Source organism: Siniperca chuatsi, linkage group LG7 (assembly GCF_020085105.1).
Source record: "Siniperca chuatsi isolate FFG_IHB_CAS linkage group LG7, ASM2008510v1, whole genome shotgun sequence".
In the NCBI taxonomy this organism is placed as follows: Eukaryota; Metazoa; Chordata; class Actinopteri; order Centrarchiformes; family Sinipercidae; genus Siniperca; species Siniperca chuatsi.
In genome coordinates this window covers 24,273,330-24,292,778 of record NC_058048.1, presented here as the reverse complement: position 1 = coordinate 24,292,778, position 19,449 = coordinate 24,273,330, and the positions used below count along the sequence as shown (strand labels likewise).

The 19,449-nt window shown below is 37.8% G+C and overlaps 1 protein-coding gene across 10 annotated transcripts in view; it reads right to left on the bottom strand.

The window, feature by feature from the left end:
- nbeab (neurobeachin b) overlaps nt 1–19,449 on the bottom strand; it is a 198,556-nt gene that overhangs the window by 62,177 nt on the left and 116,930 nt on the right. For 8 of the 10 annotated variants that reach the window (XM_044201438.1, XM_044201426.1, XM_044201427.1 and 5 more), the window contains 3 exons: nt 10,722–10,846; nt 2,532–2,678; nt 2,164–2,196 (listed from right to left, as the gene is read on the bottom strand). In XM_044201438.1, coding sequence (XP_044057373.1) covers nt 2,164–2,196; nt 2,532–2,678; nt 10,722–10,846 — 305 coding nt within the window. The remainder of the gene's footprint in view (nt 1–2,163; nt 2,197–2,531; nt 2,679–10,721; nt 10,847–19,449) is intronic. The other 2 variants (XM_044201429.1, XM_044201431.1) reach the window with 1 other exon arrangement.

The window sequence follows — 19,449 nt, the reverse complement described above, 5'->3', positions numbered from 1 at the left end:
GGCTGCCTGCTGGCCCTGGGACAAAGAGGAGGGGTTAGCCTCCTCCTCTGAGATTCATCTGTGGGATCTTAAGAGGGGATTTCACTGCTCAGCAGTGCCCTGGTCCAGCCTGAGCCTCATATACTAAGCTATGATAACTAGGTAATGTATACAGGGCTATGAAATTGATGTTATTATTTAAGTGTCAGGGCATCATTTTCCATACAATTTCTAGCACAATTTGTACCTGCAATGAATCCATTAAATACATGTATTCATATTTGTTACTGTTAACATGTGTTTCAGTGGCAGCCCAGACCATACAGGTTTAGTAAAGACATTTTGGTAACATTACAGATGTCAACTGGAGGGATTATGCAATCACTTCAGTGAAAACACAATTAAAAGTTGCTTTGTAGGCTGAATAATTTAACTTGCAGAACCTAGTAACAAAATCAAACATTAGATTATTATTGCAATTCTATTACCAAAACGAGAACACCCTCCAATTTTCCTGTTCAGTTTTGTTATTTCTGAGAACAATACAGCTAGTATTAGTAAATTCTTTGAAAATAGGAACATCTCTAACATTAGACATCATCTTTTCTTTTAATACACAACATGTCAGCCAGCAGTCATGTATGTACAGTATTGGGGCAGTGATTGTTCCTTTACATCATCTGAAGTAGCCAATAATCCAAAATAAAACATCCAGTGACAACAACAGTCAGTAACAATGGCCCAGATTTAGAGGGGAAACTTTTACTTCTTTACTGCTGTATTATTCTTTTCCCTGGGATATATATATATATATATATATATATATATATGTTTTTAGAATTGATGATGGCTGCCAGGGTTGAGTATTACTTTGTATTCTACTAAAAGCCTGTATAATTTAGGCATCAAATCAGTAACAGACTCTGCTTATTCAGACCACCAATTCTTTGCATGAGGTGTTAAGTGAAGATTTGGCTTTATTGACGAGTACGTAGTGCAGCATTCTTGATCTCCACTCAAAACTCAAGTGAACTCTAAATAACTTACCTTTTAAAGCCATGGCAGTTTCTTGAAAAGCAGCTAGGGGTTGGCTTGATAGTTTGGCTCACACACAGAGTGTGATGCCGGTTAAATTACAGGATCTTTAGGCAACCATTACCTTGGAAGTACATTGCACTATTGACTGAATTGTGTCAGACAAAGTATTAAAGCTGGATTAAGATATTGGATAAAGAAAAAACAAATAACAGGTAAACCCTGGTAAAATAAATCAAAGATTAATAAAGATTTAATATTGTACTTGTCTTTCCTCTGCTGTTAACAGCCAATTAATATCTTAATGATTGTTCACTGTAGAGAGAATGAGGGTTAGTTTGACTGCAGGATAATTAAGCTGTTGTTTGCTCTCCCTTAACATCCAAAGGCTCACATCCACACGGAAAATACATATTATATACAATTGTCTTGGCAAGGTCCTTCTAGGTTAAGTTAAAATATAACACATTTTATTCATTTGAAATGAGGAAAGTTAATTGCTGTAATTTCAGATTTCCCATGGAACCGATTGTATTTACTGGAAAAATAAATGTATAGAGAGTTTGATTAACTGAAACAATTTCTAACTATCAAAGAATTTGTTGATTGATTATGTTACAATATTTATTGAGATATGTGTGTTTGATTATGTGTGTTATTATTATGCAGGGTTTTGATTCAGAGTAATGAAGTGTTGCATTGCAACACAAGGTTATTACTCTGTATCATCGAAAGATTATGTAAAAAGAGTTGTGTTATCAGGTGTCTTAGCTCAGATCACTTTTATTACAGTAAGTGACACTATGGCCTTATTAAAGTGTAATGACTGATATACTAGCCATAGGGCAGCATAATTTCCATTACATAATAATGCTCTGTTAGTATTTAAGTATAATATGAGTTTAATAACATGAACTAAACACAATGACTTAATTTATACAAATAGATTTTGAATGGTGTCACTCAACCTTTGAGGGTACATTATTGGGTCAGATGACAGGTTAAATAAGGCCACTGTTAAGTTAAGCATTAGCAAGCAGTGGTTCATATCAACTTAAATCACTGATTTCTTGAGAAATCCTAAATATGAGTCGTGACATATCTAGATTGATCATCTTTCCGGTGTTAGTTTAACTTTAGAAGACTTGCCTCTGGAGATCAACACTTGAGGAAGGAACCGTGCTGACAAGATCCAAAACAAAACAGAGAAGAACACTTATCAGACCAAAACAATATGTAGCTGTCAAACCTAAGCAAAGCTGTCCAGATTAGAACACAAAGACTAATGCCAAATATCTCAAAGTTTCCCCTTTCAGTTGTACTGTTGCAAATGCTATATAATACACGTTAAAAGCTACTACATTGATCCAAACATTTCATTTGATGCACTGATATTAATCATGTATACTGTAACTATGCCAGCTATTAGGTAGAAGACAGATACAAGACAAGCGCTGATGCTCCAGCAGAGGTGATGTTGACTTAGGGTTAATGGAGGTGCTGGTGTGCTGACTTACCACCCAGGTTGTCCATCTCCTTCTCCTGCAGCAGGCTGACAGCATCATCGTCTGTTTCCAGCATCAACTCTGTCTCGGGGTTCTGGCTGGCCACAGTTTGGCCACGGAAGACATTCTTAGACTTGACCTCCTCGTCCTCCTCTGTGCCTGTCAAAAGAAATATGGGGATGAGAAACCAGTGAATATTGCACTCTAACCTCTAAAGCTCAGATCGGTATACGTCACTATGCTTAAATGGACAGAAATACCTAGCTATGGTCTATTCCTTGGTAAAGTCCTATCAACTTTCCTATTCTGACACTAACTATTGCAGTTTCCATTGATACATTTCTGTTAAGCAATACTGTACTATCCTGTCTGTCTGAAAAGGTTCAGCTGTTGCTGCTGTACTGATTGACTGAGCAAAGGCTTGCTTCAAAAGTAAGGCATGGCAAGCAATTTCATTACCAATATATAGTACATTTCAGTAATGCCTATAGCCGTGTAAACCAAAAGTAGCGCAGTCACATATTTACACATTGCAGAAACCTCAAACTAACTGACCAAACCAGGTGTCATAACCACATTTCTGACTATCAGCTTAACAGGTTTATTCTAATCAAGTTTGCGCATATCCACAAGTTCAAACAAAACAATCTCTTTTAATAGGCTATTAAAAAGCACAACATCTAGTAAAATACATAAAAAGAAATAAACCATGGAGAATCTCTGCATGAAATACACAGTGTATGCAGGATGAACCTGATATGAGATGCTCACTAATGTATTTGCCGTAGTATATGTAAGAATGTCAGGGTACACATTCGTTCACTGAATACATTTTGCTTGGTTGAACATCAGAGGTGTTTCAGCTTTTATTTTTAGACAAGGTCACCAATGAAATACTATCTGTATCTTGAAAGACCAACAGCTGAGTCGGGGGATACATCTCGAGCTCGTAGTCGATTAGAGATATCATTTGCCGCTTTTGGAGACTTGACAAGAGTGAGACTGAACAGACAGCACAATTAGGAGGCTGCTTACACCAGGATTTCATCATATGGCTATAGTGGAGCATGCTCATTGAAAAAGTTGTGTTCATACATCCTGCAAAACAAAGAGGTCTCATAGCACATTTATCAGCTTAAATCAGCCCATCTCCAACATGTGCCTGCCACACGGCTGCTCAGAATGTCAATTTGTCTTTCTGAAGTCCAATGTAGGAAATAACCGGAGGAAAAACTTGCGTGTATAAAAGGAAGAACACATATCAAGAAATGGGAGGTGGCTGACACCCGTCTGACATGTTTCCTTTCAGCATAGTTCTTAATTCGGCTCTCCCTCCCCTGAGGAACATGTACCTTGTCTTGAAGAGGTCACATTTGACTGTTGTCAACACTGCTACTGAGAAAAAAGTCTGCTTCCTGCTCTGTCTCATATCTGGAGTGCTTTCATCAGAGGGAGGGAAGAAGTCTGTGAGTTTCGGAAATGAATTCTGTGTAATGTTAAAGGAGAAAGCCAGCCAGCGGTCAGAGATCAAAGCAGAATGAGTGAAACTTAAAACTGTAATTCTGTAAACCATCATTATGCTCCAAGCAAATGAGGGAAAGCTCAGCAGACAGGCTGATGTTCTGATTGGCAAGTATGTACAGGGTTGAGTAAACCAAATAAACCATGCTGATTTCTACACGCAAATGTCTCACATCAACTGCTGGGGGGGGGCAGGGTAGAGGATCAGCTTTACCCACAATGCAATTTTGTTCTCGGAAAAAGTAATATGGTCATAAAGAACGAGAAATGAAGAGCTATGACATGAAGGAGAAAATGTGCTGACATGAAAAGTGATCTTGTCATGAGTGATAGCCCGTTGACTTGGAGACATTCTTGCATTAAAAGTGTGGCTGTGAAAAGGGTCGCCATTTGTCACTATTAAAGGATATGCTGTGCACTGGTGTCGAAGCAGTCTCATTAGAAATATTTTCATGTGTTCACCCTTGACCGCTAAATGGCAAAAATGAAAAAGAAAAAGACACAAGTGTAGGCTGGGGTAGACACTATGTGCATATCCAATCATCACCTACTGAAGGATTTAAACATTCTTTGTTCAGTTGATTTTATGGTGTGAGAAGCTGAAATTCTTCTACATTTATATTTTATTATCCTTGAATGTAACTGTGGTTTTCCTCCACAAATTGCATGATCAATAGGGTACTGAACTGATCTTCAGAATACTGTTATGTTGGTCTAGTGTTCATACACAAAATTTAAAAAATGTGCAAAACTACCAAGTAATACAATGGCAGATGTATGCTTTAGTAAATCTTTCCCTCAAATCCTATTAAATGTGCATTTCCAAACAATATTCACTTGATAAAATTAATATTAAAGAAAGGAAAACATTTTTCCCCATGCTGTGTCACTGTATAATGATGCTAAACCAACTAGCATCTATCTAATTAACCTTACAAAGTGAACAGTCCATCAAGCCACTGCCATTGACTTCTCAATGTCTCTGAAAAAAACCCCAGCAGTTTCATTTCATGTCATGTCTACTCTCAAGACCATTACTACTACTCAACAGTGCCAGGAGAAGTCACCGATCACCAGTCTCACAGGTCCTCTTGTTCAATCACTGAGTTGAAACTGCTTCAGAGTGCACTAATTACACTCAGTAAAGTGCATTGCAGAGCTTTCATGACCCCATTGGAGGCTGATGAAGACCTGCCAGCTGTGACCAATGGAGGACGCCCCTGAGCACTCATCACAGGGGTTCAACAAGGACCCATGGTCCAGAGTTCCTTCTAGGGTATTTACCGATTGCCTATTGTGGCACAATTTTCCTAAAAAACACATTAAAATGTTAAAAAACATGCTGTTGGGTGACATTTTGGACTTCTTTTATAATGTAATCTTCATGACAAATCACATGGGATGGGCCTTGATACTAGGACAAAATAAATCAGATTTTAAGTTCCATCCTGGAGTCAGAGATACATTATTGTTTACATTAAGTTACTGACATGAGTAAGTTTCGGTTGTTGCTGAAGTGCTGTGCTGTTCGGGCCATTTTACAAACGTAATTCACTGACATATTTCAAAAATGAAATTATGTTTTTATTTTGAAAATGTATTTTTAATGCAATGTTGAAAATCATGACAAAAGGGGATGCAATCGTTTTTATAGACAGCATTACATGATCTCTTTACTTCTTTAATGTGATGTGATTCCTGTTGAAACAGGATTTGGTGCCAGGATATAACACAAAGAGGGATCATTCTAAGGTGTAAACCAATGTCATATCAGTTCAGGAGAAAAAAGGCTGTATGTTTTGATATAAGAAGCAGAGGGGTGAATTTTTAATGGTGATGTTGACAGTTTTCCAGAAAGTTAAAGTGTAAATTTTATTATGTCTTTACATTATAAATGAAAAATTGAGTTGCATAAAAAAAGAACATGCATGAGCAGCAATATTTTGTGTTTCACATAAAACAAAGAGATAAGAATAATGTTCCTTTAAAGAGTGATGAAATCAAGTAAATGTGTTCTTTTGTGAACAAGCTTAAGCCCAATTCAATTCAACTTTATAATCTTAGATACAAGCTGGAAATATTTCAGTGTTCAGTAGTTTTACTATTCAGTATGGAATAGATAAGAGTTGAAAGGCCTTTAAAAGATTGTTGAATCAACTATAATAGTGTTGCCAATGGTCCATGTTTCATATACTGCAACGCTGGAGAGTTTTGTGGCACTGGCTTTTCATTTTTATAGCCTCAGTAGAACTGGCGAGCATGAGTTTTTCTAAGTCTCCTATGTATTATACACCCTGCCTCAAACACTTCACTGCCACTCCTCAAAAAGAAATCCACATCATGTTTCACTTAAGGTTCAACTAACGTGTATGGGTGCTTCTCTTCAGGAGAAATATATAGCTGATTTCACAAATACTTTGGACAATTCAATATACACGACTATAAATAAAACACAAAATACCTCAGGTTGCTCATTTTGAGAGGTTTTCATGAAATGGTTTCAGCAGCAAAGCAAGATTTGGACAATGCTGGAAAAGGGCAAATTTTGGATACAGCTAAAGACACAGTTATCTTGACCTCTTTCTAAACAAAAACTTGGAAAGAAAACTTAAGGTCTAGAGCTTTTGCAGAAATTATTCTGTTTTATGTCTCATTCTGTCAGATCTCTGTAGATAACATGCATTAGTATAAGCCTCTGTTCCATAGGTTATTTAGTACACTACCTTATAATGTACATCAGTGATTTGTGTAGTCATTCCAATATCCATATAACGTGAGCTCTATAGAATGTTTTAAATATATCTCTTCCGTTTCCCAGACTCTATCTGTTTCAGATCCTGCCCTCCTACGCACCCTCTCTACGGGCTCCACATTCCACATGAAGAGAAAAAGTTCAGTCCATGGGATTGCATTACCGTGAAGGCGATGCAATTCTGCCCTCTGTCTCTTCACTTTTATTTACTCTGCCCTGAAAGATGAAATGAGGGGGGAAAATGACAGCTTCATACTTCCTGTGATGCAAACCATTCGTTTTGCAGAGTATGTGTTTTGAGACTGTAAAAGTAAACATTATAACTTTGATGTAGGGGGGTTTATACAGTGCAGACGCTTCCTCCTGGGGTGATCTTTTTTTTTTCAATATTCTGGGATGTGCAGTGCGTGTCTACTGTGCTGCCAGAGGTTACGACATTAACAACATTAACAGCAGAGTCTAATAATCCCTATATCTGGACCTGAACGTTAGGTACTCCACATAACCATTTCTGAACATACCATGTATTTACTGAAAGGCTGCATTCAAATGTCTGGATTTGCATGGTAGTAAATGCCCTAATGTCATTTATCACAGTTTAATATCTTTGATCATGAAGCTAGAGAAGGTTAATATCACATCACAAGGCTGGTGCCTCTGCTGCAGTAAAGAGCTATAAAGATCTCCGCCCGGGGCAATCAGCTCTGAGAGAAGCTGCTCACCTGAAATGAGACAGCAAGGACACCCGGAGGTAAAACACCCCGTTAAACACTTGGATCAATATTAACGTGACTTCCATTTCATGCTTGCCCAATTCCAATCACCTAACAATATACTCTGATACTGGGCCGTGGCTGGCTGTAACAGGGCAGGTTATTACAGGCAGAGGGCAGAGACAGAATGTGCTGGCTAAGCTGTCAATGCTGCTAATAGACAACGAGGCAGAGTTTAAGGCAGAGTTTAACCTCCTATCACACACGTTCATTAATGTACACACTCTCATACAAACAGACACACACTGCACAAAAGTGATTACAAAGGTTACACTGATGCACTGGTTTTGCCAATATATCAACTTGATTTTAAAAAAAGTTTACCTTCAATATTTGCACTCTCAAAGAATTTAAGAAGAATGTTAATTACATTTTTTCTCAGAGGATGATCTACATTCTGTTTCAACTTGGCATATGATAATTCTGGGGAAAGCATTGAACTATGTCTTTCACAAAAATGTTTAACAACTTTAGTCGAAAAATATCAATATCAGCTTTCAAAAAAGCCATAAGTGTTCAAAATAATTGGTCAAGTCATCGCTCTTGGAAACCCACACAACAAATAAATGAATAAATAAATCCAACTTCTAAAATTAAATTTTTATTTTTATTTTTTACTATCTAAGAGAAAACACAGAAGACTGAAAGGCTCTTAGATGCTGTCAAAAACGACACAGGCCACTCACTCACTGAAATGTTCTTGTGGAAAAAAAACCTGTTCCTGCTCGCTTTCATTTTCCCCAAGTGAGCTCATAAGACGATGTTTACTGTGAACACAACAGTGCAAGTCTGCCCTCTTCAAACTCAAGATGGTGGCTGAGTGTATATTGTCATATCTTGCTGTCAAACCAAAAACTGTGTATTCAATTTGGACAACCTACTGGTTCTCCAATAGTCCCAGATTTTAAAGCTTTAATAATGACTCTCAAGGGCCAACTCAAACAAGCCTCTTTGTTTTTCTACTCTGGTGCCTGTGCAGTCAGCAACCCACTAAAAAGTTCTACAGCGTCCCAGTCAAATCTAGGAAGCAAAGTCTGGAAGTTACGACTAATGGATATCCAACCTCTGAGCCTCTGCACCAGGGTTATCTGCTAAAGACAGGTCCTATCTTTAATATCATGCTAATTAAAGGTGAATATTCATGAAGAAAAAAAACCCCACACAAACTGTCATAGTACATTTAAAACAAAAACTGCCAACTGTCACTGCCAACGGAATCTACTGAAGCTCTACAAAAGAACAAAAGATCGTTCTCATTTTAACTCATAACAAAACCTGGCCTCCGCCATGCAGCCACATCAAAGCCTGCTGGAAAAAGCCTGAAAGTGCACCTCACCTCTCAAGGAGAACAAGAAGGCCATCCGACTGCAGGTGATCCCTTTCTCTTGACAAGTTTATACATTATTCTGCTCATTAAAACCACCACATGCCAGCAGGACTTCAACAAGTCTTCAGTCAACTACACTGAGGCAATAATGTCAAACAACAGGAACAAAACTGATAGCTCAAAAGCATATTCTAGTGATCTGATGGACTGAATAACATGATATTTATGTGGCATTGTCTTGAGGACATCTGTCACATAAGTCACTAAAGGAGATGATACACACATATACCAATTTCAGCAGCTGCACAGTGGGTAAACTGGCCAATGGGCGACGCTAACTGAAAGTTAGCAGATGTAGCAATGGAAATGGATGAAATAGCTTTTTTATCTGCCTTCAATATAATCTTCTCCCTGCTTTTATACAAGCATTGAAGTAGTTTTCACAGAAAAAAATTATCCACAAAAAGAAGAAGTAATGTTTCAATGAAAATCTTTTGAGTATTAAAATACTCATGGTCTCTAGGCTTGGAAGGAAGCTCTTATCTTATCTTTATTTTGGGCTTTAAATTACACAACAATAATAATAATAAAATTAAATCATTAAAAAATAAATAAACAGCTTAAACAACTACAAATTTATGTAAATGACAAAAACAGATTATAGCAATGACCAAAAAGGTGTAAGCTGAAACCAGAGTTTATTACGCCTACCCTTATTAGTTATCGAGGCGTGGATTGTTTGCAGCATACTGACAATATGATGATGCTGATGATACTTAAGTTCGTAAAAGCCTTTTTTAAATATTTATATAATATTTTTTAGCAGGTTAAAAGTGCTTAAGTTGTAACAATTGTTTATTTGAGTCCTCCCAATCGCACTATCAACACATCACCAAAAGCCCACAAAATTAGCTAATGGCTGAAAATAATGGAACCATCACAAACTCTAAAGCAGATGCAATTATTGCATGTGTGTCTCATATACTGTATGGACCATCTGCAGCCAAGGCAACAGCTGGCATGTGTTTATCTACAGAGCTGCCATGATCTTCATACAGCAGCCATGGCAGAGCTAGAGCTGAAAGTAGCCAGATGACATGCTGAACCCAGCCAACGGTCGGCTTCAGTAGCTCAACACTAAGATAGCTAGACAGAGGTCAGTGACCATTGTGACCATTATGCATGTGATGCTGTAAGTCTACAGTTGTGTTAAAAGGCTACCCTGACCATAATGTTTTGCCTGGTTTCTATTTTCTATAAAGTAAAGAATGTGCTTACTCCATTAATTTCAGAATCAATACATTCACCCTTAATTCGCCATTAATACACTTGCTCTGCTATTGAATTGTAGGTGGGAGAGAAGGGCCAAGGGTGTTTAAAAGTACCGAGCTGCTCTCCTTTAAAAGTCAGTGTTGCATGACATAAGGCAAAATTGACACAATGTGGTGGGCAACACTACACGACTGCCTGGGTCAATAAGAAAAGTTTCAGGCAAAGAGAAGAAACAATAAAGGGAGCGATCCAATTTGCTCTTGAGTATGTGTTGCGATGGAAATAAAAAAGTACAATAAAATGAATGTGTCATGTTCAATTCACAGGACTCATAAATATGTTACCTATAAAAATGACACTTAACTTCTAATAAGCAATATGCTAAACTATATGGACAAGCCTGGACTAACTTTAATGCCCTTTTAATGCATTTTATATAATGCTTTAATGGCAACATTGATATTCTACATTTAACATTGGGTAATGAATTTTCAGCTCCCTAATTCTGATCGTTTTTTAAAAAATACTCTGATTCCACAAATAAATGATAAACTCACCATACTCCTGCAGCGACTTGCATGTGACATCTAAGTGGGTGGAGCCAAATGGGTTTCTGACAAATCTCCGCCTCCTCCGCAGGTCATCTTCCCAGTAGTCGAGACGCCAGAAGTCCTGCAGCTGACTATCAGAGAAATGAGAAGACAGGTATGTTAGATAGAGCACACACCCCTCCAGTGATGGTCTGATTACAGCAGCCACTTCCTTATCAGAAGAAAACATCCTGAGGGGAAAAATCAGGCCACAGATAACAGATTTGTTAGGCTGACTAGTGGCATGCTCTGCAGAGGCCCAGTATTGTTAGTTCAGCTAAAGCGTATAGCATCAGAACAGCAGGGAGCACTAGCAGCCACTGCACATATAAATCACAGGCACTCCCATTAACAAATACAGCATCAAATTACAAGTATAAATGGCACAGCCTTTTTTACAATGTTTTTTAACAAGTCTTGTAAATCAAAGGTAGGAACCTCAACGCAGACAGCGTGGGGTTTAATGATCGGGGGTTTGGGGCGGGTGAGGCATGAGCCTATAAAACAAGCCCCCTCCCTGCATATGTGGAGCCATGATTAAAATAATGTGCTGAAATATTCATTGAAATGATTCCCAGAGCCCTGGAGCAACCCGACAGAAAATTGCATTTTTATTCATTATTAATAACAGCGAATTAGGGTCGTAAAAAAAGAGAAAAAGAAGAAAACAGTTCCAGCATGTGGTAACCATCTTTGTAAATGATTATTCCAACATTAGTGAGGACCTGGGATAATTTTATTGCTTGCAGCTAATGCAAACCATTAAGCACCAGGACTAGCATTAGGTTACTAAGTGCTGCTTGTTCCAACTGTGTACTAGCTGGAGCTATTTCAAAGCCTTCATGCTTCCTTTAGAGGGAAATGCAGCAAAAAAAAGAGTCTTGCTTTAATTTACCCTTAACAGGGAAGAGCAATACATAAAAAAGAGTGATGATTCAAATAATTGGTCTGCAGCTGACAGTAAGGTAAAAGGTGATTACATCAGCCTGGCATGAGGTTCATTTTCATTTCATTTTCAGTGAACTCATCACTCTGTTTCATTTGGTTGAACTTCAACAGCTACACACTCTAATACCCACACAGTTTAACTCATATAGACAGTTTTATTGCTATTTATTACACAAACATGAAGTACATGCTGTAGTAGAACAGAACTCTTATCTAAAATGTTGTCTTTGCCTCCATCTTATAAAAAAGTAAAATACTACAAATAGCCACCCAAAGCTGCTAATAAAACCTTGGATCTGGTACTGTGTGTCCAAATCCAAGTAGAGATTTTTCGGTGCGTGAAGGATACAGTAAGACCTTGGCAGGCAGCCGTCTACTGCATTGTATGGTTTCTGCCCCCTTCCCTGCCACAGTATTGAAGCAGTCTAAACAGATTAAAGTGTTACAGGGGATCACATCACAAAATACAGCCCGCTTGCTCCATGAATATAATATCTACAAATGTCAGAATTCAAGAGGCTCAGGAGACTTAGCTGGGCTCTGACAGCAACAAGAGCTCAGTTTCAGTTAAGTATCAATCAAAATTGAGTATGTGTGTGTGTGCGCGTGCAAGTGTGCGCTTATTGTATGCACAAAGTATCATGAGCCGCTGTATGCAAAGCAAGACTGAACGCCTTGAGCTTGTCCCCTGTCAATCTCCCTCAAACCTTAACTGAGGAAAAGAGAGATGTCAGTGGGTTGTAAGGAGAAACCCACGTAAATGATATTGTAAATGCAAGATTACACAGTGTGAAAAATGTAAATCCACTATAGGGAACTGGGCGATTACTGCTGAAGATTATGTCCCTTAATTCTTAGTGCAAATAGACAGCAGATGCCAGTGGGGGATAACTCTGTCACTTTGAAGATTTCCTTATAACAGTATTAACTGCATTTGATGCATTTCATTTGGTCGGCTTAAGGATGCTCATCTGAGTACAACTTTAGTTTAAGCCACAATATCTTAATTTGTCTTTAACAGCAATCAAAAACACAACCAAACCATGATGTTGTGACAGATTAATGAGTTGGATGCCAACATTTTGATGCGTCTTCCCCTTGTCCTGTGCAGATGGTTTCAGTTTGAATGTGGTATTCTGCTGTTCAAGTAGGACCTATGATATTTTAGACTATGTGGTCAGTGCTAGACTGGATTTGGACTGTGCCAAAGTGCTGTGCTGAAGGAACTCTTCTCTGAGGGTGGTCCAAAAAGTGCTCAGGAGGATTGCACTCCTGATGGAGATCTACAGCTGGGAGCTACTGAACTCTCACACAAGGGATTTCTGAGATGGAACAGAACCACCAAACAGCACACCCATGTCTTAAAAGCATGGTGGGAAATAAGGAATAATCAAGAAGTTTAATATTTTGTCAAAATCAATCAGTAGGACTCAAAACCATATAGTAAAATTGTACTTGACAAGCACACAACTGTGTCATTTAATATATTGCAAAAGCAAACAACTGAGTCTGATCCCTAAATTGTGCAAGACTGCATATAAAACACAATTATTGTTTCAGAATCATTCATAGAAAGTAGATAGTTGCTTGTATTGTCTGTATAACAACAAACTGTCCATCCAATAGTATTCTTTATTAAGCAGAGTTGGCTCGAGACCCCCTTACTTTCCACATCAAATGTGTCTGGCTTCATGACAACCATAAAGAATGGCTGTGAGCTGGCCTTCAAGAAACTGGCAAAATGTATTAGTCCTGTCACCCATCAATCACCCAAATGGATTTCAAACCGCATTTTAAAAGCTAATTTTCCAGCACTGATAACCTACAGGAAACAGGAGCACCATTATTTATGGATGCTTTCAGACTTGCTAAGTGCAGTAGGATAAATGTGTAAGAGGACTATCGTCTATTCTCTTCTCTCTCAAATAGGTATTTAATGCACACCTTTCCTCAAGGAGACAGTGTTGTGGTTTTTGAGTAGCCAGATCTAACACCCCAGTCTACAGGGATTGTTTTGTTTGTAAAAGGAATAGGAAAGCTGACAGGCATAATTCTAAATGAGATGGAGAGGGAAATAAAAATAAAAGGATTGATAACAGTTTTTTAGGAAACTATAAAATCATCCTAGAAAAGAGAGATACTTTTGTCAGCTAACAAGGGCTCATACTGGATTAGAGGGTGATATATTCTTATGCTACTACTGTTATATTAGGGCAGCAGAGACCCTATTTTGTTTTTACTTATTTTGTCTGATAATTTGTGTTGGACTAAAAGGGTAAACGTGAGCCAGTGCAAGGAAAAACCTAGGCTGTTAAAGGTGCTTGTTCAAGGCCTGAATTGTGTCTAATCAGCAAGGCTCAGGCCACATAAATGAGAAGCAACCAAAAACAATACAGTAAGTTACAGATCAGCTACTTATCAGCTAGAGCTCCATACTCACTCAAATTCACGCAATTGCCTTGTAGTGTCATATTTGCAAATAAAATAAAATCCCATACGATTAAGATAAAATCATTGAAATGCAAGCAATTACACTGTTCTATTGTCAAAAGCAATAATTATCTTCATGTTTTTCAAGTCACTTAAACCAGAATGGCTCACTAAAACATGTACAGGGCTAGATTGCAGACAGATGAGGATCTCATGGTTAAAGATTTCCTTTTTATTCTATTTGTGCTCAGAGGAGATTTGTATGAGGCGGTCGGGAGGAAGGACAGGGACATGCTGATTCAATAAAACACCATTATACTCCTTTTAAAAGCGTCCATTGGTGACGAGTAGGGGGTAATTATAATAAATGCCAGTAATCAGTGACAATTCTATTCAAAGGCATAGTGACTGGTTTCTATCACACACACACACACACACACTGGGACACTGAACACACGCCAGTTTTTAGTGTAACTCTGAGGACAAGTGGTCTTTTCTTTCATTTTCAGTTGTCCTAACAGGCTCTGACTACGAGTTACAAAGTCCTTGAGGAATTAGTCTGAGATACAATGTCGCAGCCTCTAAAAGTAAAAGAAAAAAACTTTTTAAAAACATTAAAAAAAAATTAAAAAATTAGAAAATAAAATAAACAAAACACATAGTACATTGGTAACCTACCTAACATGTACCTGCCCAAAGAGAATTATTGAGGAAATTCATATTCAGTACAGAATATAAGAAACAACCTCTCAATTGACCAAATAACATTACTTAATTGAACCAGTCCTTTGATCCCGTTAAAATGACAAACCACATATGTGCATCTGTAATGACAGGGATTCCACACATTATGAAAACCATCAGGCAGCCAGCAGACACTAAAAACCAAAGCAAGAAAATGCTAAAACATTGTCTATCAACCAGTGCATTATTTTTGGTAAGCATTTTTACACCACATTCCTTAACATACTGCTTCTAGATTAAAAATAAAATGCCAGAAAAAGACATTGTGCATCAAAAAGTGGTGAATGGCAGCCATATGGTGATGAGCATTTCTCAGCCCACTGCTTTCAAAGTAACCTATAAACTAAGAAAAAAAATCACAGTAATTTCCTCTATAAAAACAAATCGAGTTTGATCATGCGTCTGTTGAATGCCAATTGTTAAGTGACTGTATGGCCAACATCATGTTCAGATTATCACAGAGGGCTGCAAATGGTACACAGCACTTTCATCTCTTTAATTTCGCCATTTCTTATCATCAATACACTCAACACTGTTGCAGGCGTGAGGATACCAAGCTTAGATCCAAATGCTTGTAGTTATTGGATATTACTTTTCTTTTGTAGATAAAGAATAGATACACTGAGGAATGGGTATTGGACAAAGACGAAAGGGAAACAACACAGCAGCAACAAGATTAATTCTAGGTCATCTGGTGTAATGAAGACAGACATACGCGATCAGACGAGGGATGAGGAGCTGTACTGTACTGTAGGTGAACTCCCCTGGATCGCCAGCTTTGTGGAGCTCCATCTTTCATCAGAAATGGGGCACAGTCAGACGATGCCCAGCTCAATTTCAACACCCGATGAAATTGATGATTGTGTGAATGGGCCTCTTTCCAGAGATAATTAGCACAGTGTGCAAGGTTAAGAGAATAATAAGGGAATAGAGCCTGGTGTAGGTCAAGAACAAATGCAAGCAGAGAGAATATCAGCTTGTAAGAACAAAGGAGCATCATGATTTAAATAAGATCTAATTAAATGAAGAATAAAAAACATTATCACTTGCAAGCTGTTTTAAAAGGAGCTGCATTTTTTAACCCTCTCTAGATAGTAGACTGAAAAATGAAAGATGGTACTGCAGAGGACTGGTTCAGAACAAAAAAAAAGCTTTGGTGGAGAGGACAGAATAGAAACCTCTAAAGTCTGCATGCAATCCATAGCAAAAAATGGGCTTTCATTCATACATTCATTTGATTTCTAGGATTACCTAATTCTCCTATATTCTTGCTAGTTTTACACAAAAGGAAGTCTTTAAGAGAATACATTACATTAATCACAAGAATTTACACAGAATGCGAAGAAGAAGATACACATTTTGCTACACTGGATGTCAAAAAGAATAATATTTTTGAATTATATCTATTATATTGTGAGGTTGATTTTTCTTTATACTGTCAGGCTCAACCAGAGACCTTCTTTTCTGTCCCAGAGGGGTCAGCAGACCTCTAACCCTCTGAGGCTGTAAGGCCCTCTAAAGGTGCCCCCCCTTGTGCTAGTAGACTTATATTAGAATTGATAACCCTTTCAGGCAAGACCAAATAGTCTGGGTACATCATGAGTAAAAAGGTTCATTCCATCACAAAGTTATTATCCACAGGCAGATTGTTACCATTCATCAAGTGTGAGAGATGAAACTCACAGTTAGTCAAGGGAAACGGCTGTGTTACTGCCTTGCCACAGATCAATATATGCCGCCATTTTCCTTTCTCTTCTCTGCTACAAAAAAAGTAATTATACAGAAGAAATGTTGACAATCAATAGACTAGTCAGGTAAGGTTAAGGTCTGCTGTGGGGGCCAGCGGAGGCTCCTCTGTCAGCTGTCACTGACGCTGCTGATGTGGACACGGGCGCCCACATGGGAACAAAGGGAGGTTTGTCTCCTTCAGCCCCTTTTACATTTCTGTTAGGGTGGTTGTGTTGAAACAATTAGTACCTGCGGAGTGCAGGTGAATGAATGGTAGAGAATGACACATAAGAGGTTCAGTGAAGCTCAAATTGTGAATATTTAAGTTTATGTGTCAGTAGTATGTAGGTGTGCCTGGGTGTCTGTGTAAGGCTATATCATCTGCACAAGGTGTAAATGATGCAAACATCAATAAAATTATATTATTTGTATACAGTATAAAAGTTTCTGTGATGCAAAAACATTAAAAGGATGCTTTTAATAATGCAATAAAAATGCACTTAAAAAACAATGACTTGGCATGTTTACCTGTCAGTGTAATTCTAACTGTGTGTTACATTTTTGTGAGTTACAGATTTTTGATGTGTGAGAAATAAACAGTTGCTGCTTAATTTACTCTTTAGCAGTGTGAGAGAACTGCAGAATAAGAGAGACTTTATAGTATTGTCACTGTAAGGTAGTCCTATGCTGCAAAAGTGATGGAGATTATTCTTCAATGAATTCATCAGCCTCGCCTTGACATCTACTTTCACTTTAGATGAGCCTGAACTTTATAATCCACTGGCAGGGTTCAGAGGTCAACAGCAGAGGGGACCAGAGGGCAGGGAAAATCACTCTCTCCCTGGAAAAAACTCTGACATCCAATTTTCAACTTGATTTATCAGTGTAAAGCTAAAATTGATAGTGTGTCATTACTGGGCAGGGAGCTGTCTTGGAGAGATGTATCAAAGCCTACTCATTTTGATTTAGCACGGCGGATCAATATAACTCTATACTGTTTCAATTTGAAGAATATTGATTTTCCTATGCTGACTCTATACAGGGGGACATTCATCATCAAGCAAGCATATAGTATGATCTAACAGGGCACCATAGGGTCTGATCTGCTTATTCTTCACTCAGATCACATGACTGCAGAGCAGCTGTTTTCAAGCCTCACACAGATTATTTCATTGTCGTCGGCTGTCATATGTGCTGCAACACAATTTCTTACACTGTTTGCCACAAAGAGAACAACAGCTCAAAATAGAGTAGCCTTCGGAAATGTAGATAATCTGCAGAAGTCTGTAATTAACAAAAAAACAGATGCTAATATCAGGCCAGGTGGTTATATCAATCTAATGAGTTACTGGTAAAAGAAGAAATATAAACATATAAGTTATACTAGTTTCTGTCTCCTGCCTGCCTTAGAATAATTTTGTTTATAATATATTCTACACAAATGATAAATGTCCTTTGGCATGTCTCCAGGCAAAACTTAGGAGTAAAAGGCAAAGCAATTTCAGTGCATGAGGGTGAAAACAAATATTAACAACTAAAGTCTCTTTCTCTCCCTCTCCCTCTCTCCTCTCTCTCTCTCTCTCTCTCTCTCTCTCTCTCTCTCTCTCTCTCTCACACACACACACACACATACACACACATACAGACATAACAGACAGCCACCTCAAAATGCTTGAGGGCTTTATATTTTACAAGAGCAGCATAAATGGGAAAGTTAATGTAGCATTGAATAAGACTAAGCTGCTGAACTGCAACACTGCCTTGAGCTTCTGAGCATATTGCATCATTTTTCTTCACCAGCAGGTTACCATTAAATTTGAATTTGTTGGAAGTTTTGCAGTATCATTTACAATGCACCCATGCTCAATAACCTTTTGTTTCAATGCAAATGGTATGCCTCTGAGAGGGGCTCCATAAATATTTGAACAAGAGCCCAGAATTCAATCCAATAGATTTTGTCACGGGTAGTCAGTTTTATGAAAATCCGTACTTGAATACTGTAACCTTTTCAGTCACGGCCAAAATATTTTTTCATTTGACAATATCTATAATACTAAACACAATTTTTGTACATGTACAGTTTCTCTGTAGTAGTTCTGAAATTATTCAAAAAAAATGAATGGCCTCTAAGAAACTTAAAAACTGTGGCAGTGAACAATGCCTATATACATACATCCTATATCATGAAGAAAATAGACACATGCCACAGTGCATAATCTTCTATGAATCCATGAAAAAAGAAACCAAATGTAACTGCTAATGACATCTGCTGTTTTGAGTGGAAAATATAGCCGTAAAAAGTAATTATATCAGCTAAAATAATTTTCTTGACAACAGTAAATGTGGTTTAAGATATGAAACAAACCCAATTTCAGTGAACATGGTTGAACATCTGCATTGTATTTTCAAAATGTAATAACAAAACCAAAGCTACTGTTAGCAAAGAGGCAACATTTGTTTTGGCAAATCAGCAGTGGTGGGATATGTAAAGTAAATGAAATGTAAAAATGGCAGACTTTCTCTCAAGGTCTTGCAGAATGCAGCTCACAGCACAATTAACAGAAGTATTTGGATTAATGTTTGGGTGAACATTTTCATATTTTACTGTACATTTCTACATCTGATCTGCATCCAGTGATGTTGATTTTTTTTTACAGACAATAATGAGTCTAAAATAAACCCCACTACAGCGTCACCTGCAAGCAGCAACTGAAGCTCCCCAGTTCTGTCTTTATAACAATTGCATGTACGCTGTTACATCTGTAACAAAAGATAATTATCAGCTCTTTGTACAAAATACAAACAGTATGTTGTAACACCTCTATTTGTCTAATATAACTAGCTC